At 46.7% G+C, this 21050-nt stretch overlaps 1 protein-coding gene across 1 annotated transcript in view; it reads right to left on the reverse strand.

Annotated features, from left to right (window-relative positions):
• Window positions 1-21050, reverse strand: part of ADAMTS2 (ADAM metallopeptidase with thrombospondin type 1 motif 2) — a 374801-nt gene that overhangs the window by 74173 nt on the left and 279578 nt on the right. Inside the window, exons 6-10 of the mRNA XM_007953408.1 lie at window positions 12007-12163; window positions 4669-4774; window positions 3872-4015; window positions 3303-3435; window positions 1891-2004 (exon numbers count right to left, since the gene is read on the reverse strand). Coding sequence (XP_007951599.1) covers window positions 1891-2004; window positions 3303-3435; window positions 3872-4015; window positions 4669-4774; window positions 12007-12163 — 654 coding nt within the window. The remainder of the gene's footprint in view (window positions 1-1890; window positions 2005-3302; window positions 3436-3871; window positions 4016-4668; window positions 4775-12006; window positions 12164-21050) is intronic.

Here is a 21050-nt window from a genome sequence, read left to right on the forward strand (position 1 = left end):
CAGGACCATTGTCTTAGGGGACACTAAGATCAACTGGCACAACATAGTCCACAAAGACAATGTTCTACATCCTGCTTTGGTGATTAGTGACTAGGTCTTAAAATCTTATGAGAAGGCAGCTTAGTCTCTCCCCACTCGGAGCAAAGAAGACTGAAGAGAAAAAAAAAAAAAAAAAAGATGAACAAATTATCAAAAGACTATGGAGCACCTGAACCATAGCCTCCATGACCCTAAGACCAGGAGAGCTGGATGGTGCCTGGCTACTACTGCTGACCGCTCTGAAAAGGATCACAATAAGAGGTCCTGGAGAGAGTGGCAGAAAATTTGGAACAAAACTAAAAGTCATAACAAAAAGACCAAGCTTTCTGGTCTGATTAAGACTGGTGACACCTCCAAGACTATGGCTCTTAGACATCCTTCAAGCTAGGAACTAAACTTAACTGACAACTAAAGAATAAATAGGCCTATAACATGAACAGTAATATCAGGAAGGTATGCACTCATTAGAACAACCAGGCCTATGACATCAAAAGGACAGCATTTGCCCAAGGATAGAGCTAGGAAGGTAGGAAGGAATGGGAAGGAAGGATGAAGGGAAGGGCTGGGCACAGGGAGGAAGTGGGAAGAATGGTGTTACAGTCTGAAGATGGTAATAATTGTCACACAACAGAATGTGTATGGATTGTTGAATAGAAAACCAATTTGCTCTGTAAACTTGCACACAAATCACAAATAATAATAATAATAATAATAAAGCCTAAGAAACCCTACAGAGCAGTTCTATTCTGTCACATGGGGTTGTTATAAGTTGAAATCCACTCAGTCTAACTCAAAATCAACAACAGTAACCACAAGCAGGATGTAGAACAATGTCTTTGTGGACTATGTTGTGCCAGTTGATCTTAGTGTCCCCCAAGACGATGGTCCTGAGCCTTGATACCCAGCAACTCATTCCCTCAAGATGTTTGGTTATAACTAAGACATTTTCATAACTTTGTCTTCTGCATGCTTCACAAATATATATCATTAAAACAACAAATAACCAAATAAAATAATTCCTGGGCCCTACCTCAAACCCACTGAACCAAAACCTTCAGGAATGGACCTGGGTATCTTTAAGAAGCTCCACCAGGATCTCTAGGCCCAAATGATTTGGGGGTGCTTTTCTCAGCTTAATGTTATGGGGCACACAAGGGAGTCCATCCCTCACCCCCACCCCACACTGGTCTGTGTAGCTTCAGTGGGGTTGAGGCCAGTCTGCATATGCCAGTCCCCAGCAAGTGATTGGCTGAGGGATGGGCATGTGACTTCATCTGAACCAATGAGAATCAGGCCTGGAATTCTGGCTAGAAAGACAAGGAAGGAGAAATCCTTTCTGTAGAGTTGCCAGAGGATAAAAGTGACCCTGGGGCAGCTAACAGGTGGCTATCATGTGACCTCAAGGGTCCAACAAAAGGCAAACACCAAGGCCCTGGTAGATGAAGGGGCAAAGCCTTATGCTGAGCTGGGGACTCAGTGACCATTCAGACCCCAATGCTGCCCTCCAGGGGCTCCCAGTTAGTGAGGTGTCCTACAGTTACCCACAATGTATAGGAGGTTACAGGAAGCTATTGGGACCCCAAAACCTGAGGAGGCAGTGGAAAGACTCCTCAGAGAAGGGGATTCATGAGGGAGTGGGCTTTAAGCACAGTGAAAAGAGCTCTGAGACACCACGTTTTCTCCAGAAGACAGTGCATTGGCAGCACAGGGGTGCAGAAGCACTGACCTGTCAAGTGCAGAGGAATTACTCAAAAGGAGGCAGGAGAGGGAGGAGGGCGTGGCTTGAGAAGGCTATCAGCTGGGCCCCTCATGGAGCCTGTCCTCTGCCCTGCCATTCTCAGCCTGACTCACCTTTCCTGGTGCACACATGGTCCCATCCAGGGGTGGCCCCTTCTTGGTCTTGCAAAAGTAGGGGTTGTCAGGGTGGCTGCACCACAGCTGCTTGCAGGGGTCGAAGGTCCGGAACTGCAAGATAACATGCAGTGGTAGCTTGCCAGGCCACCTCCCACTGATGACCACTCTGGGCTGCCCTGCCCAAGATACCCCAGCTGGACTGTTGCTGAGCCATGCAGGGTTTGGATGCTGCTGACAGAACTGTGTGGCTGATGGGAGGTTTTGGGACCAAGAGAATTTCGTGCAATGCAGTGGCTGTGAAGTCCCCGTATGCTGCCTGCCCCTGCCCCCACTGTCTGGCGTGAAGGCTGGGTGGACATCTCCTTAGCCCCTCAGGGCTGCTGGCAGCAAGGGACTGCACTGTAGGGTCCTCAGGCAACCCACCAGCCTGCTGCCATGGACTGCCTTCCTGAAAATCTCATGAAGTCCTCCTCTCCCTACTTACAGCCCCTACCCCTCAGTCTGACCTCTGTGCCCTGGCCCTCATAATCCCCTCTTCCCTGGCCATTCAACTCTCTGTCCTTATAGCCCCTTCTCCAGGACATCACTAAGGAGCCACTGAAACACAAATCTGGCCATCCCACTCCCCTGTTGAAACCTTCCTAGAGCTCCCTTCACCAATAGAGTAGAGCCCATCATGCTTCTTCCTTAGCCAGTCTTGCAAGGCATTAGGCCACCAGCACCAGTACCCAAACTCCACCACTTGCTCACTGTGTGGCCTTAGGAAGGTTACCCCATCCCTCTGGGTCTCAGTTTCCTCATCTTTTAGATTGCTTACTGACTCATGCAGTAGAGATGAGGGGTAGGTCAGGTATTATCTCACATAGGATAGCCTTGATAAGTAAACAGTGTTTGTTCTTATCCTCAGAGTCCTGCTGACTGCTCTGCCCTCACACTCCATTCTAGGGAACAACTATTGCCCCTTTGTGTGGTATCTTGTCTTATCTCTAGGCTTTTGCAGGTGGGATTCCTCCCTTCTGCAATGCTTTTTCTTCCCACTTGGCCTTTACACCTGTTTCTTCTCAACATAGCTCTTCTGAACTCACAGGCCAACTCAGGGGTCTCTCCTCAGCTCTCATTGTCTCTTGCCACATCTGGTCACAGCCCTTGCCATCCTGTGTACTTCCTGCCAGGATATCATATCTGGACTGGCCAGGTGTACCTCCACTGGATGAGGAGTGGGTGGGTGCAAAGAAAGATTCTGTGGCTTCTGTAGGGCTGCTCTGTCCTCCCCTCACTAATCCCTATCCTCAAACTCCTCCCACAAAATTCCTCGATTCTACTCATACCAGTGTGTCTCCTAGAAGCCTGCCAGGACTCTGAGCAAGCCCCACCTCTCCCCAGCCTTGCCTGCTGCCTTGAACACTCACCGCTGTGCACATCATGTAGCCCAGACCAAAGTCGAAGCGGCACTGCTCATTCATGGAGTAGTGCAGGCCCGGAAGCTGCGGCAGTGCTGGCCAGTCGTGGGCGAAAGGATCATCCCGCAGGCAGTCATAGGAGCTGTGAAGGGGGCACGTTGCACAGCGAGGTCTCTGGAGCCCAGGGAGGGCCTGCCTGCACATCCCTGCCTCGCTGTCCTGCCTCAGTCTCCCTCCTGTCTCTTTTCCTTGGTGTAAGATCCTCAGATCTGGCCTGTCCAGACCCCAGGAATTCTGGGGTCCATGAAAGGTGCAGCCACCCTGCCCACTTGCCTGTGACCCCAGCCATGGGAGGTGTTCGACCTGCCCTGCTTTCACCTCCCTCTTCTCTGTACCTCTGGCTGGTAGACCAGTGGGTCTCAGCTTAGGCTGGGTCCAGGTTCTGGGACCTGGGCGTATGGACACCCACTGATATCTCCCTCCTAATCTGAGGCTGGAAGGTTCCAGGAAGGACAGCCCTCAAGCCCAGCCCTCCCTGGAGGCTGAGGGACACCCGAAAGAGCCACGCTGGTACTCACTGAAGGTAGCGGCTTAGCTCCTGCTGGCTGCAGCGGGACCAGTGGAAGCGGTGGAAGGCAGCCTGCACCAGGGGTGCCATGATGCTTCCCAGTCTCACCTCGTCGCCACAGCGGTTGCCCTGTCCGTCATGCTCCATGCCCAGCCTGTGAGGGAGCCAAGGCAGCTGCAATGGACCCTCTCTGGCTGTGCTGATCTGCCAATACCACCCCCACCCAAAAGTCAGGACTATTCCTTGGGCAGCTGACTCCCAACTGACTTGGCCTGTCTGCAGCTAACCCAGTCTGCCCCGAACTAGATTCCTCACCAGCTAGGCTCTTACAGCCAAGGCGGGCGGGGGGGGGGGGCATTTTGGGGAGTATGAGGAAGCCCTGGTCCAGCCCAGAGTTGAGACAATGTCCCACCGGCACCCCCCTCAGGTATCCTGTCCCTCAAGTTGGGCACTGTTGCATGATGTCTGCAACCTGAGTTCCTAGGCATGCTCTGCATACACTGATCTGTGAGACTTCTGGCTCTCTCACCTTAGGCAAGCAACTCCTCAAGTCCCTGCTACTGCTCTGAACAATAAGGTAAGCCACTCCTTTTCCTTGAATGGGAGCATGCACTAAGGTGCCCAGCACTTGCTCTGCCCAGGTGACCTGGTCTGTTCCCTCAGCAGAAAATGAGCCTGCCCCATGAAGAGCTGGGAGCACAGGACATCATGTCCTAAGAGATGTTCCCACAGAGCACATCCCTCTCAGGGGCACAAAGAAGTGGGCAGGGGGTCTGGGTGAATAACAAGGAATACCAGACCACTTACACGTGGCCAGTCTCGTGAGCCACCACAAATGCTGAGGAGAAGCCGTCCTCGTGGTTCAGGGTGCAGCTGCGGACTGGGTGGCACATCCCAGTGACAGGAGCATAGCCTGGGAGGAGACAAAAGGTGGCTCCAGCTCCCAGGTCCCTGCCCGTGGCAGCCCCCAAAACCAAACCCACTGTCATCAAGCTGACTCTGATTCATAGTGACCCTACAGGACAGAGTAGAACTGCACCACAGGGTTTCCAAGGCTACAAATCTTTATGGAAGCAGACTGCCTCATTTTTCTCCTTTGGAGCAGCTGGTAGATTTGAACCACCAACCTTTTGGTTAACAGCTAAGTGCTTTAACCACCGTACCACCACAGCTCTTGTGGCAGCCTCAGGCCCAGCCAAAGCTTTGAATCAGAGGGCTCTGGCCTAACTTGTGAATGCTTTTTCTCAGCACCTCACTGCCCGCCTGCCAACCAGAACAAAGGAACAGAGAGTAAATGCCTCCCCTACACTGGCACACCTCAGAGGACAGTCCCTGGGATGCACGATCAGGCTCACCAGCACCCTGTGGCTGCCCAGTCTCTCTGTGTCCACACTGAGCTGGATCAGCTTCCAGCCCCTCAACTGCACTTTGCTGCTACACTTCCTCCCTCTGAGTAGAGATATCCAGATGTCTTTGTCTTCCCACTACTTTTGGATAGTCTCCTCTGAATCTTTTAAGTCCACTTTGGCCTCCTGTGAGACACCATCCAAGTGAGCAGGAGGTAGCAGTGAGTGTCACTCAGAGGCATCATAAGCAGCAAGCCTCACAGTCCTGCTAAATCCCAAATAACAGCTGTGAGCAGGCAGCAGGGCATCAGCAAGTATGCAGCTGCCCAGAGACTGACTCACTGAGAGGTCAAACTAGCTACAGCAAATAAGCCCTGTGTGGGTGCCCATGGCAATAAAAGGCCAGCTCACTCTATACTGGCTGAGAAGATTCTGAGCCACATCCTTCCATCCTCACCTTTCATGTGGGAGATCTGGGTTTGATTCTCCACCAGTGACTTATGGGCAGCTACCATGCATCTGTCAGTGGAGGCTTGAGTGTTGCTAGGCTGCTGAACAGGTCTCAGTGAAGCTTCCAGACTAAGATGGACCAGGAAGAAAACCAAAAACACCAAACTCACTGTCGTCGAGTCAGATCCGACTCATAGCGACCTCTCCTTGGGTTTACGGAAGTAGATTGTCCAATCTTCCTTCCGAGGAGTGATTGGTGGGTTTGAACCTCCAGCTTTCTGGTTAGCAGTCCAATGCCTTAGGCACTACACCACCAGAGCTTGCCTGGCAATCTACTTCAGAAAATCACAATGGGTCTGATATACAACTGATAATGAGGATGCTGCAAGATGAGGCATTTTCATTCTGTTGTACATGGAGTCACCATGCATCCGGGTATCAACTTGATGGCAGCTAACAACTGTCTGCCAGAAAGGAGTTGGAGACTGGACAAGGTGCCCATGGAGGTGGAAGGTGCAGAGAGGGGATTGTGGAGGGGTAATTGCATCAATGCTTCTGACATAAGACACCCAAGGATCATCCCCCAAGCCACACCCCCAAGCAAGTGGCTTTTGAAGAACTACTAAATTTGCAGCTCATAGTGAGGAGCCACCATGGGCTTTGTCAACCCAGTTACATTGTGTGGCCTAGGATGCAAATGGAGATGGACAGAGAGGAAAGGCAGGGCTGAGGAGTGGGCAGGAACAAGCCACAGCAGGAGGGTGAGAAGGCCTCCTGGTGGTGTGGGTGGTGGGCTGGGACTGATCACAGGGGCAAGAAGCCAGGGGAGCTTTAGAGACGATGCTCCCACAGATGGCGAATATGAGAGTGGCTGAGGGTCATGACACTGACCTCACATAAAACTGAGAAAAACCAGAGGATGGGCCTGAACGCTGGTTACTGGTTCTCAACTAAGCAGACTTCTTTTCCATGCTATAATTTTTGTTTGGTTTGGTTTCCTTTGGTTTTGTTAATGTCTGGTAATCTTTGCTTGTTCCTTCACATTATTAGACAAAATAAAGAGCAAGGAGAATCATGTGTGCCAAAGAGGGCCTTTGACTTTATGTGTAAGGTCTTCCTAGAGACCCTAGTGGTACAAGTGGTTAACATGCCTGGCTGCTAACTGAAAAGTTGGCAGTTCGAGTTTACCAGAGACAACTTCAAAGAATCGCTGAAAACTCAGCCATTCAAAACCCTATGGAGCACAGTTCTACTCCAATGCACGTGGGGTTATCACGAGTTGGAATCTATTGAACAGCAATTGCTTACAATTTTCCTAGAATTTAGCCAAGCCAGGAACCCCAACTCATGGACCTCTAACCTAGCCTCACTCCTTTCAGAACCCACCTGGAGATCCCTAGGCAATTTGTTTAAAGAGAAAAGAGAAGAGGAGGTCACTGGGAATCTGGTTGTTAGATTTGTCTGTAAAAATGCAGTAATCTAACCATTGTCTTTTACACTTGTAACAAACAGAAAAATGTGTATATGATAGTAGTTTTTGCTTTGCAGAGTTTGAGATACAGTGAAACCTATGAGAGCTAGAACTCAACAGGACTGCCCTGTTCTACCTTTGACAGGGTGTGATCTTACCACTTTTCTATCGCTTGCTTGTTTTAGTGGAAAATGTTTGTGTTTTCCTTCTCTGACAGGTTTTTGCCTTACACAGGTTCCAGCTTTTGTGGGTTTTACTGTAATTGCTCTTGAATCAGAGTGTAAGATCAAAACTTCGAGATCATCTCTTTGTCACTTGTGTGTCTCAATGAAAATATTTTCCATTCATCCTACTTAGTCTTTATGGACCATAATGACTTAAAGATTTGAAAAAGCATCTTTATTTTTTCTTTATCTCCTTCCCTCTCCTTTTATCTGGTTGGTGTTCTCTACAACATAGTTGTTCTCTTATTATTTACAGATGTCATACTTCTTAGACTGAGCCTCTGTGTCTCATATTTTTGTTCTCATATTTTGATCTTTTGTCCTTTTGTTCCAAATTGGGAGATACACTTGGTTTTTTATTTCAGTTTTTGCATTTTTCATTATCTCCCTTTATTGTTGTAAATACATATAAAACACAGTATTTGCCAATTTAATGTTTTTTCAAGTGTATAGTTTAGTGACATCAATTACATGAATCATGTGCAACCATTCCCATCATACCTTTAATTTCATAAAAAACTCTTTATTGTTCTCTATTCATCACAACTTGTTCTGATTTTATGGATATAATTTCTCAAATCATTCTGGGAATGCTACTTTTGAAAAAGTTCTTTTTCATTCTCTAAATGATCTGTTTCCTCTGGAATCAGTTTCCCAGTTTTTTTGTCTTGTTTTCTGTTTTGATCCTTCTTTTCCATGCTATAATTTTTGTTTTGTTTGGTTTCCTTTGGTTTTGTTAATGTGTGGTAATCTTTGTCTGTTCCTTCACATTTGTAAAGGAAGGAAGAGGTTACTTAATATAAAGGCTTGGTGGCTTTCCTCTCTCATGGAACAGCTCCACTCAATCCACGTTTGAGCTCTTCCCCAGATGAAAATATAGAATGCTTTGTTTACAGGGGTGAGGCATGTCAACTGGCTGTTTTGCTATATGATGTTCATGGAAGCTAGTAGCCCACTCAAATAGACAGGCCTGTCTTCTGTGGCAACAACACCCGGACTGGGTTTGATTCCCTGCCAGTGCCTCAAGGGGCAGTCACCATCTATCTGTCAGTGGAGGCTTGAGTGTTGCTAGGATGCTGAACAGGTGTCAGTGAAACTTCCAAAATAAGATGGACCAGGAAGAAGACTGGCACTGTACTTCTGAAAATCAATCAATCAATGGAAATCCCATGGGTCACCTGAAAAATCCCCTTAGTTAAGCAAATATGGAGCAAGTTGTCATCACACTGAAGTGGTTAAGAGAGCTGGCTCTTCACAGGAGAAGGAATGAATAAGATCTCCATGTACCAATATGGAGTGATCTCTAGGATGTTCCAGTGAGTGAGAAAGCAAGATGCAGAGCCGTGTGTATAATAATGCATGGAAGAAAGTGGTGGGAGGAATAAGCATACAAATCACATAAATATGCTAATTTTTATGAAAAGAATGACTGGGATGATAAGCCAGAAACTGATAAAAATGGCCACCTGTAGAGGATGAGGGTAGGGTGGTATGAGTCTACTTCTCTGAATATACATTTTTATATAGCTTTTTAAAGCTCTTTTTTAAAGTATAATATTCATATATAAAAGTACACCAACATAAGGATCCAACTCATGCATTATCACAAAGTGATCACAATGGTGTAGCCACCACCTTGGTCAAAAAATAGGAGGATATCAGTACTGCAGAAGTCCCTGTGTCCAACCACTACTCCTGTCCCTTCCTACTATCTTGAGTTTTTGATAAAAATCAATGGATTAGTTTTCCCCACATTCAAACTTGAAATAAATGGAATCATAGGTATGTATTCTTCTCTGTTTGCGTTTTCACTCAACACTAAATGTGTGAAATTTGTCCATTTTGTGGTGTGTCATTGTAGTTCTAGTCATTGCTATTGGAAAAGATCCCAATTTATTTACCCATTCTCCTCTTGGTGGTTTTATATCCTGGTTAGCAGTTATATCACTTCTAGATGAATACCTGTACATTCTTTTGGTGCACATGCCTGCTGTGCTGGTGGGTGTAGCCTATAAGTATATTTTGCTGAGTGGTTGTATGTTCACCTTTAACATAACAACAATGATCAGTTGTCATTGAGTCAATTACAATTCATGGCAACCTCATGTGTGTCAGAGTAGAACTGTGCTCCACAGGGTTTTCAATCACTGATTATTTGGAAGTAGATTGCCAGTCCTTTCCTTCAAGGTGCCTCAAACTCTCCATGGGAGGAAGGACCTGGAGGTCTGTTTCTATAAAAATTATAGCCTAAGAAACTCTATGGGCAGTTCTACTCTGTCTTTCAGGGTTGCTATGAGTTGCAATCAACTTGACAGCTCACAACAACATCAACAAGGACTGTTAGATGAAACTTTAGTGGTTCAGTAGTAGAATTCTCACCGTCCATGCAGTGGAATCATACATTCCATACATACCTTGGATTTCTGGCCAGTGCAACTCATAGGCAGCCACCACGCAGCTGTTAGTGGAGGTTTGCTTGTTGCTATGATGCTGAACAGGTTTCAGCAGAGTTTTCAAACTAAGATGGATTAGGAAGCAAAGTCTGATGATCTACTTCCGAAAATCTGTACTATGGGTCACAGTGCTCTATTCTGCAACTGATCATGGACCTGGCAGAGGACCAGGCAGAGTTTCATCCCATGGTGCATGGGGTCACCATGGGTTGGGGGCTGACTCTTCAGCAGCTAACAAGGATTACTGAGGTTGGGAACCTTGTCATATATTAATGAGTCATTTAGGTTTTGTTAAGAGCCTGGTAAGTTCTCTTGCCCATTTTCTACTGAGCTGTTTGTCTTTTGCTGTTCTCATTACTATTGATTTGTAGGACTCCTTCCAGATATATTCCAGATATGTCCTTTATCAAAAGTACTTCTTATGTATATTTTCTACCAGTTGCTTAATAGTACTTTTAATTAACAAAAGTTTTTAACGTTAATGTGGTACGATGTAGCATTCCTTTCCATTATGGCTAATACTTTTTGTTTGTTGTTTCAAAAATCTCTTATGCTGAGAACATGGAGATAATTTCTTTTCTTGTCTTCCATGAGTTTTATTATTTCACCTATGATATTTAGATCTAAAATCCACTTGAGATTTGGATATTCCAATGACCCAACACTATTATTAAAAATATAGTCTTTCCTTCTACTCTGAAGTGCCATCTTTGTAGTAAATCAAATGTCCACACATAAAGAGGTTCAATTCTGGTTTCTGTTCTAATGATGCATTTGTCAATCATTACATCAAGATTATAACATTAGACTCTATCACTGTTGTATTTTGATAAATTCTGAATAAGTTGCTCTTCAATTGGTTTAAGATATTTTTGGTCTATTGTATTTCTATACAGATGTTAGAATCAGCTTGTCATTACCTTTAAAATATTCTGCTGGAATTTTGAGTGCACTTACATTGACTCTGTAGATCAATTTGAGGAAAACTGACATCTTTATAATAGTAGTCTTTTTCTCCTTTATTCATTTAGTCTTTTATTATTTCTCTTAAGAATATTTTATAGTTTTCTGGTCTAGGTCTTAGAGTTATTTTATTAGACTTATTCCTAGTTATTTGAATAGTCTTGTTCTATTGTAAATGGTCTTGGGTTTTAATTTTTAGTTTTTTTTTTTGCTAGAATATAGAAAACCTGTTGATTTTAATATATTGAAATTTAGTATATCCAGCAACCTTGATTAAATTACTTAATGTTTCTAATATTTCATGTGCTTTTATTTTGGCTTTTCTATGCACACAAACATATTGTCATTAAATGAGAGTTTGATTTCTTCCTTTCGATCCTTATATTTTTATTTCTTTTTCTTAATTTCAGTCTTTTAAATTTTGTTGAGATTTTCCTTATGATCAAGAATAGTCTATTTTGTTATAACTTCCACGTATACTTGTAAAGTGTGAAGTCTCCACTTATTTGGTGTAATAGTCTATATGTATCAACTAGGCCAAGTTGTTTAATACTCACTGCCATGGAGTTGGATCTCACTTACAGAGACCCCTCCTTGAGTTTCTGAGGTGGTATCACCACGGAAGTAGTTTGCCCAACCTTCCTCCCGAGGAGTGGCTGGTGGGTTTGAACTGCCAGCCATCTGGTTAGTGGTCAAATGCCTTATTGTTAAAATCGTCTGTATTTTTTACCACTTTTTAAAAGCTATTGTTCCATCAGTTACTGAGAGAAGTGTGCTAAAATCTTCAATCATGATTGAGGACTTGTCAATTTCTTCTTTTAGCTCTGTTTTATATAGTTTGAATTTTTATATAAAATCTTCAAAATTTTAAAAGTTGTCAATGTTTTCAAGCTTGTGTTTTAAAAACTGGGAGAAGCAAACACCCAGAAACCCAGCTGCAGAACTGGCCTGGCCTCTGAGCTGCCAGCCCCAGCATTTGCTGATTCAACCCCCTCCAGTCTTCCAAGTCTGTCTGGGGGTTGTCTCCTGGGGAAAATGGCAGAGGTGCTGGTGGTTTTCTGGAGTCAGTTCACCAGCCTTTTCCCAGATCCTCCCCTGTGATGAGCATCTGAAAAGGAGCCCAGGCCTCTCCCTACCCTGCCACTCCACCCTGGCCTGGACCAAGGCTGCCTGAGGTCCCCTCTCAAGCCAATGGTTGCCCTACCCTCTCTTCTGTGTCCTGCAGGGGCAGTGCTCACCTTGCATGCCTGAAGGCCCAAAGTCCTGCCGCGTGAGGAAAATGGCGTGGTCATGGTATTCATCATGGCCTGTGTCCGGCTTCTGCTGGAGGTAGGCCCAGCGGCAGACGTTCTCCAAGCTCTGAGAGGGATTTCCAATCTCGATGAGGCTCATGGACTGCAGAAGGGTGGGAGAGGTGAAAGAGGGGGCTAGTATCTGGAGGGACAGCTGGAGGGTGAGCAGGCCACAGTGTTGACAGACTGCATCCACTGGGGTCTGATCCAGGCTGCACTATGCTCCTGCCCAGTCACTCTCAGGACTTGCCTCCCACTTGGCTCCATTGTTGTATGAGAATGAAGATAAAGTTCCTGGGTCACATATATCTATTCAAGTTTGCATTCATAATCATGGGAGATGTGGAAACAAAGCTCTGAGGTCATCTAAGGGATCAAATGGTCCTTTTACCCCACCTCTTTTTCAGGGTTCTACTCAGTGCTCTATAAAATAAAAACAAAAACAAACACACTGCCATCGAGTCAGATCTGACTCATAGTGACCCCTCCGTGGGCTTCTGAGGTGGTATCACTATGGAAGTAGATTGCCCAACCTTTCTTTTAAGGAGTGGCCAGTGGGTTTGAACTGCTAGCCTTCTAGTTAGCAATCAAATGCCTTAGGCACTACACCACCAGAGCTCTCTAGAACTATTATAGGACTTTGCAATTCTACTCCAAGATATATACCCAAAAGAATTCAAAGCAGGAACACAAACTTGTCCACCAATGTTCACTGCAGCACTACTCACACAATGAAAAGGTGGAAACAGTGTAACCGTCCATCATCGGATGAATGGATAAACAAAATGTGGTACACACATACAATGGAATACTACTTAGTCATAAAGAGAAGCGAAATCCTGATACATGCTACAATATAGATGGACCTTGAAGACATTATGCTGAGTGAAATAAGAGTCACAAGAGAACAAATGCTCTATGACCTCACTTACATAAAATATCTAGAATAAACAAATGTATAGAGACCAAAGGTTATTAGTGGTTACCTGGGCTAGGAGGGAGGGCAAAAGTGATAGTTATTACAAAGGGGACACTGATTTTCTGTTAATGGTGGTGGAATGATTTGGAATCAGATAGTGGTGATGGTTACACAATATGTTGAATGTAATCAAAGTCCCTGAATTGTACATGTAAAAACTATTGAATTAGTAAATATTGTGTTACATAATGTTTTACCACAATATAATAATAATAAAGAGTCCCACAAGAAAGACTACCCCAGTATCAGGACCAAAATCTGCTAGAATTTTGAGTGCACTTATGTTGAATCTATAGATTGATTTGAGGAAAACTGACATCTTTATAACAGTAGTCTTTTTACCCTTTATTCACTTAGTCTTTTATCATTTCTCTCAAGAATATTTTATAGTTTTCTGGTCTAGGTCTTAGAGATATTTTCCTAGACTTATTCCTAGTGATCTGAATAGTTGGAAGCAGAACTGGCCAAGAGGAGCCAGAAAGAGAAAGAGAGCTAGAGCATGACATGAGCTAGAGCAGCAGCCATGACAGTAGGAGCAAGGCCATCAAGCAGAGGACAGAGCCAAAGGCAGGAGCGAGGCTGAAACAGATTGAAGATTCTCACCTTCCTCAGTGGGCAGGCTTGTGGAAAGTGATGGAAGGATGTTGCAAACCCAAATGCCAACAGGGACAATATAAATCAGCCAGGTAGGTTGTAAGAAGAGTAAATCTTTTATTTTCTAATTTTTGAAGGAGCAAAGGTACAGAGAAATATTTTCCTATTTTGATAAAGAAGGTGGGGCAATAAGGAGTAGTAAGGACCAGAGTTATGGTGGTTAAATTTGTGTGTCAACTTGGCTGGGCCTGGTTGAGCGGCTGGGCAGCTGGATGTAGTATTCCCCATGATGAGACTGGCAATCTACTCCATGGTGGAATCTACTGTGAGCAGCTGAGTAGCTGCCTTTGGGTATGTGGTCTGCTTCCCGTATATAAGCAGCAGCTTTGGTAATGGGCTCTAGCTTATGGCACACTTGAGCCCTGCATGCAGCCATGTCATTGTTCAGCAGCCTGTCATGCTCTTCCAACCTTGGGACTTTCAAGGGACTTGAATGAATGGCCTGCTGTGTGGTTTGGTAACATTGGGACTGTGCCTTTTTACTTGTCAACCTTGGGCTTGTCAGCCTCAGCAGCCAGCAGCTGTCTGAGTGAAGAAAAGCCTCTAACTCCAGTGGGCCGGGAGCAGGAGGCAAAGCTGAAGCCCAAGGCTGAGGGGCTTTCACCCAGCCCCTAAGCCTGGCACTTTGAACTTGGACTTAAAGCCTCCAAATCTTAAGAATAAACTCCTGTTTGTTAAAGTCATTCCATTTGTGCTATATACCCCATGCACAGGAAAAGAGCGCAATTTTTTCTTAGCACCAGCCTGCTACAAGATAGAGGCTGGAGGATGCCAGGTTGGATTATTCAGGCCCAAGCTTTAAATCTTAATTTTAAAATTAAGTCTACCTAATAGTAAATGCTGGGAGCTCTGGTAGCATAGTGGCTAAGACACTTGCCTGCTAACCAGACGGCTGGCGGTTCAAACCCACCAGCCACTCCTCGGAAGGAAGGTTGGGCAATCCTACTTCCGTAGTGATACTGCCTCGGAAACCCAAGGAGGGGTCGCTATGAGTCGGGGCCGACTCGACGGCACATAACAACAACAACAACAATAGTAAATGCTAGGAGCTCTGGTAGCATAGTGCCTAAGGCACTCGACTGCTAACCAGAAGGCTGGCAGTTCAAACCCACCAGCCACTCCTCGGAAGGTAGGTTGGGCAATCTACTTCCGTAGTGATACTGCCTTGGAAACCCAAGGAGGGGTCGCTATGAGTCTGGGCTGACTCGACAGCATATAACAACAACAACAACAACAATAGTAAATGTTGGCTCAAATTAAAAAAAGAAATATGCACCAATCAAGACACATGAAATTCAAATCCATTCCCCAGGCCACCAGACCAAAGGCCAGCTCTCAGGTGGGCAACCCTTCCTCCACTTCCTTCCAGACTGGACCTAACAATGGACAATCGCCTCCCTCATCCCAGATGCTGGGCTTCTATGGGTTCCTCCCAGGTTTCTAGCCACTCTCTTGGCAGCCAAAGTGATTTTGCTGCTGCGGCAGGATAATTTATTGAAATATTGATTTGTGTTTTCGTTCTTGCTTTGTTTTTCCTTCACCAATTCCAAGAAAGCTGGTTGCTATTTGAGTTCTTCAGCCCAAAGGGGGTTTGGTTTGCAAGGTCCATATCAGAAGTTACCTAGGATCCCTCCCAGATTTTGGGCTCTGAGGAGACTCCACTGGGTCCCCCTGAAGGGAAGGATGATAGAAGGGCTTGGAGGAGTACAGGCAGAAGCAAAAAATTCTCCATTAGAGTGAGGGGAGCCCTGGGTAGACAAGACTTCAGAACATGATGACCAATGTGTTAGACCCTGAAAGTGAGGGGTCCCAGACATGAGGCACCCCATGAAGTCAAGCAGGAGGATTCTGTCATTGTGTGGGCATCTGGGGACTCAATTCATCACCAGTTACAAGATGCAAGAGTTGCCTGAATTTCCTATTTCTCTGCTAGGTTTCTTTTCAAGGTTCTGGCCTACCTCACAGGGGCAGAAAGGAACCAAAGGTCCTTGTTTCTGCTGAATTTGGAGTATTCAAAAGGGTTTGAGATTCCCAGGGACCATCTTGTTTCTAAGTCTTCTGTCTGTTGATCACACATAGAGCCAATGACAGGTCTAGGGCCTTGTGTAGAATTCCCTTATGTAGCTTTTTTTTTTTTTTTTTTGTCCTGGGTTTGTGGCAAAAATTATTTTGGAGGGTATTTTCCAAGGTGATTGACACTTCCCAGGTGAACTATAAACAACTTGATGGTTTGTTACTTTTGACCAGGCTAGCTCAGTAATTGACAAGGCCTGAGTTCATTGACATCTATTGGGTAATCACAAATTGGTTGGGCAGAGATCCAACTAAGATTGGTTGAGCTCTGATCTGGCTAGAGGCCCCACTTTTAATTTGACAAGAAATGGCCTACATAAATGGCTGGAACAGAGGCTTTCTGGACCATCCTGATTGAAAAGAGCCTGGAAAAGAGTGTGTCCTTCAGGATATGGAAGGCCTGTGCTGAGAACATCCTAGACCCGGTAAAACATTATACATGGATAAAGAGCTGTAACATGCTTAAACAAAACCAAAACCTAACCAAACTCATGGCCATCGAGTCAGATCCAACTCATAGCAACCCCTTCTTGGGTTTCTGAGGCAGTATTACTATGGAAGTAGATTGCCCAATCCTCTTTCTGAGGAGTGCCCTCTTTCTGAGGAGTGCCTGGTGGGTTTGAACCGCCAGCCTTCTGGTTAGCAGTCAAATGCCTTAGGCACTACACCACCAGAGCTCCCATAACATGCTTAGAACTGAGAAAGCACCAGAAACAGTAGAGACCATGAGCAGGCCCAGTTGTTGTTGTTGTTATATGCCGTTGAGTTGGCCCCGACTCATAGTGACCCCTCCTTGGGTTTCCGAGGCAGTATCACTACGGAAGTAGGATTGCCCAACCTTCCTTCGGAGGAGCGGCTGGTGGGTTTGAACCGCCAGCCTTTTGGTTAGCAGTCAAGTGCCTTAGGCACTATGCTACCAGAGCTCCCCAGAGGTGGTAGAAATCCTGGCAGATATGAGAGCTCTAACACTTGTCAGGGAGAAGCCCAGAGGTAGCAGCAAGGGGTCCTAGCCCAGATGCAGGGGCAGAAATCCCAGCCAGGAGCTATAATATTCAGTGGCAAGAGGCCCAGAAGCAGTGAGCCTAAGTGGCTCACAGAGTCAGCCCAGGCCCTGAGTGAGGGTGGGAGAGCCCACTTGGAAGAAGTGATTGACACTTCAGCCAGGGACTATGGAGGAGGGTGGTCATGGCAGGACCCCAAGCTCATAGGGAAGGTTTGGGTCCTGAAGTGTTTGGGACACAGTCATGAAGGCCATCCTTTCTTGACCAGCTCACTTACTTGGTAAGAGCTTAGCACTTTTGCCCTGAGGAACCTCTCTGTCACATCTTGAGGTTCTACCCTTGGGAGTGATCACAGGTGTTCTGCCCCACCATAGCCAAAGGATGGCCTCAGACCCAAATCAGGCCAATGGTCAGAGATTCCAAAAGACTGAACATTGGTTGAAGCAGGTTCACCTGGAGGCAGCACCCTGAAGAGATACCCCACTAGTGCCTGCCTCCTGCCCCCCACGCCCCCCTTTTTTCCACCCACTCCTCCCACTTCATGAGAGCTGCCCCACAGAGCCTTGTATGAATTCTACATCATCTAAGGACTCCTCACAGACATGGATGTCCAAGCAGAGACATCCCAGGGGCAGCTGGGGGAAGGGCTGGGATCCAGGAGGGAAGCTGAGCTATACTTTAAGACCTGGATATGGATAGGGAAAGGGCTAAGCACGCACCTAGTGCTCAAGGCAGTCCCATTTTCTATGGGTCCAGCTGCAGGAAACCCACTCATGGAGGAATCTTCTCAGGGTCTGCCTAGGGCTTCCCTGTTGCTGTCCAAAGGAAAGGACACTGTCTTGACCCCACCAGCAACTCCCCATGGGGATCACTCAGGCTTTAATGGGAGTCACCACTGGGATTCGACCTCCAATCTCCTCTTGCTCCTCTGTATCCTAAGCAGCTTCAGCTGGCTGAACTGAGGAGGGACTGGCCTTGAGATGGTCCCCATGCTCTACAAGGTCCCCCAGACCTCACTGTGTATCATAGCACATGTGCTGGGGCTTTTCTTAGAACAAGGAGGCTCATATAATTCTTATGTCCATACCTTCTTCAGAGGTGAAGAAATAAGAGACAGGCTGAAAGAATTGCCTGTTTCAATTAAAAATGATTTGTTTACCCAGCTCATCTTGATCATTTGTGTTCCTCTGGCCCCACAGGCAGCTGTCTCCTAGATCACTGCTGCATCTGTTTTGCTGGAGTGTTTATGGAAATCTTTTCCTCTTCAGCTCTACCTGTTCTTGGCTGTGCTAATATGGGGCCCATGAGTAAGCCCCTTGGGCCATGGTCTTCCTGAGGGAGCAGCACCCCTGCAGCCAGCAAGGGGGAGCTGCGGAACCAGTCACAGACTTTACAGGCCAGCTGACCCACCCTCTCCTACAGAATGGGGCTGCTGGTGTCAGCCTTCCAGAACACGCTCCAGTGGGGCAGTGCACTGGTACTGGCTTTAACAGTGAACCAATGTTTCCTCACCCTGGAGCTGGGTCCACTTCCTAACTGGTTGAGGATCTCTGAGCCCTGGAAGCCCGACTCCTCATAGTAAGAGTAGCTCTCAGAACTCCTAACCCCCAGCAAGGGGACCCTGAAGGGACAGACCTCAGGAAGCCTGCAATCTGGGGCTGTGGATGGAGCCTTTGGTCCCAATCCAGGGCATAGGAAGAGTCCCACGTGGGCTGACACATCCCCGACCTGGCTCATAGCATGGCTGTTGTTTTTGTCAGGTGCTGTCAGGTCAGCTCCGACTCATAGTGATCCTATATACAACAGAATGAATCACTACCCAGTCCTGCACCATCCTCACAATGCTTGCTATGCTTGGCATGCAAACAAGCATGGTAGCAGGTGGGTTTTCCCCAGAAGCTGATCCTTTGGAGACCTAAAACTGGTGACTCTGACCCCAGGGTAGACTCTGCTAGCACTCCCCTGGCTCTGCTGCCTAAGACACCTATTTGAAAGTAGACCTCTCTAGCTGTAGATATAAGCTCTTTACCTGAGCCCATTGCCCAAGTGTCTTGGAGCTCAGAGCCCAAGCTGGTCCTTAGTGGTCCTTCCACACTTCATTTGCCCACAGGCCTGATCATTTCCAGGTGTGTAGGAATCCTCCCTGGCAACCTGGGCCACCAAGCATGCTGACATATGTCCAAATTGAGGCTCTTCTCACCATGCCCAGCATTCCCTAGACATAGGAGACAGGTGCTGGCCCTTGTGTCTTTTCCAGAGCAGCACTAGGGTCTAGGCCTGTTGTTGTTGTTGTCGTTGTTGTTATGTGCTGTCGAATCGGACCCGACTCATAGCAATCCCTCCTTGGGTTTCCAAGGCAGTGTCACTAAGGAAGTAGATTGCCCCATCTTCTTCCAAGGAGTGGCTGGTGGGCTTGAAACACCAGCCTTCTGGTTAGCAGTCAAGTGCCTTAGGCACTACGCTAACGCTACCAGAGCTGCTCCTTTCAGCTGAAAGCAGTTGCAAGCCTGTCCGGTCCCCAGCCCTGGCTGGAGGAGTCTGAGGACATGTGTGAAGGGCCCAGTGATCTGATCATGGGGTACCGAGGGTAGGTCCAAAGGCCTTAAAGAGGCAAGGGCTCACAACACTCCACGTGGGGTCAGCTGTGCCGATTTGCTGGACTTTTCCCACAGGATTGGCAGGATTCTGAGCTGGGTTAAGGATGAGAGAACACTGAGGGCCACAGAACCTCAGGCCCAACCTACAGGGACTTAGGTGATGACACATGGGGCCACAGGGAACAGCCAGTTTATGGGGCCTGTGGGTCTTGTGTGGGGCAGCAAGAAGGGGATGAGCAGGTAGACTGTGTCCAGATTCAAGCCCTCCACCCCCAACCTGTCCTGGCCTCAGTGGCCCCTGCTGTAAGCTGCCCTGTGTCATCCCCATCCCCATGATGTGATCACCTGGCTGTACAGGACACCCTATATGTACAGAGAGTGTTTAACCATCTGTTGCTCCCACTGGACTCTGAGTCTGCTGACCTGCAAGCTTCTTGAGGGCATGGTCTACATTGTACCTGTCTTTGGGTCCCAGTCTGACCTGGCCCAGGGCCTGGCCTGGCACTTGTACTCAGCAGCACCTGTTCATTCATTCTTGTTAGTTACTTATTTTATAAAAGTATATGCTTATATATTATAATATTTTTATAAAATTTATTTTGTTTTTCTTTTATATATATATTTGTATATTTATATTGAATAGTACCAGTCTCTGCTTTCAAAGCAGAGGATTCAGTAGCGAATGAGACCAGTGGTATCCCTTCCTGCATGGGGCTCCCATCAATCACAGAGGGAATGAATGAATACACAAACACATGAAGAAAGGAACACACACAAGCACTCAGGAGCCAGGCTAAAGTAGGGAGGGAGACACAAGGCTCCAGGGCCTGTAGGAGGCAAGAAGGCTCCAGAGCAGGAGCCTGTGGGAATGTTTCTGGAGCCCCAGGGAAGAGACTGGACAGGGCTGCCTAGCAGAAGCTGACCCCAGGAATCAGCGCATATAGGGCTTGAGGCCCTCCACAGATTATCTAATTTAAACTTCACAGCATCCCCAAGATGTAAGTCCTTACCTTCCAGATGAAAAACTGCACAATGGTTAAACACTCAGATGTTAGCCAAAACTTTGGCAGTTTGAGCCCACCAGCTGCTCCATGAGAGAAAAGAGCTGGAGATTTGCTCCCATAAAGATGACAGCCTAGGAAACCCTGTGGGGCAGTTCTACTCTGTCATACAGGGTCTCTATGAGTCAGAATCAATTCAACAGCACTCAACAACAAAGACAACATCTTCTGGATAGAGAACTGCATCTCCAAGTGAACGAACTCTCCACAAGTCCCATTGCTAGAAAGGGGTGGAGGTGAAAGCCACGTAGGAGTCCTCCAGATACCGCAGATCCCTGGGCCCACTGACCAGTATGAAGAAAGTGACAGGAGTTGAGGGAACCATGCGGTGGCCACCAGGTGGCACTGCTGTCACAAGAACGCAGGACCTGGAGCTTGGGAAGCTTGGTGGAAGGCTCAGGATAGTGGTCTGGGTCTGGGCAGCAGCTATGAGCCAGGGCACCTGGGACCTCAGAGACTTGTACACGGTCTCTGGCATCCCGCCTTACATAAATCAATTAATACCTGTGCCAAAAGTTCTGTTCTAAACATTGCTCTTTGACATTTTCATTGTTTACTCCCAAGTGAGCAGAATTATTTATGCTCTTCCCTCCTCAGTCAAGGAGACAGGAACATGAGGGCGAGC

Source organism: Orycteropus afer, unplaced genomic scaffold, assembly GCF_000298275.1.
Source record: "Orycteropus afer afer isolate SDZICR_OR568_19922 unplaced genomic scaffold, OryAfe1.0 scaffold00393, whole genome shotgun sequence".
Classification (NCBI taxonomy): Eukaryota; Metazoa; Chordata; class Mammalia; order Tubulidentata; family Orycteropodidae; genus Orycteropus; species Orycteropus afer.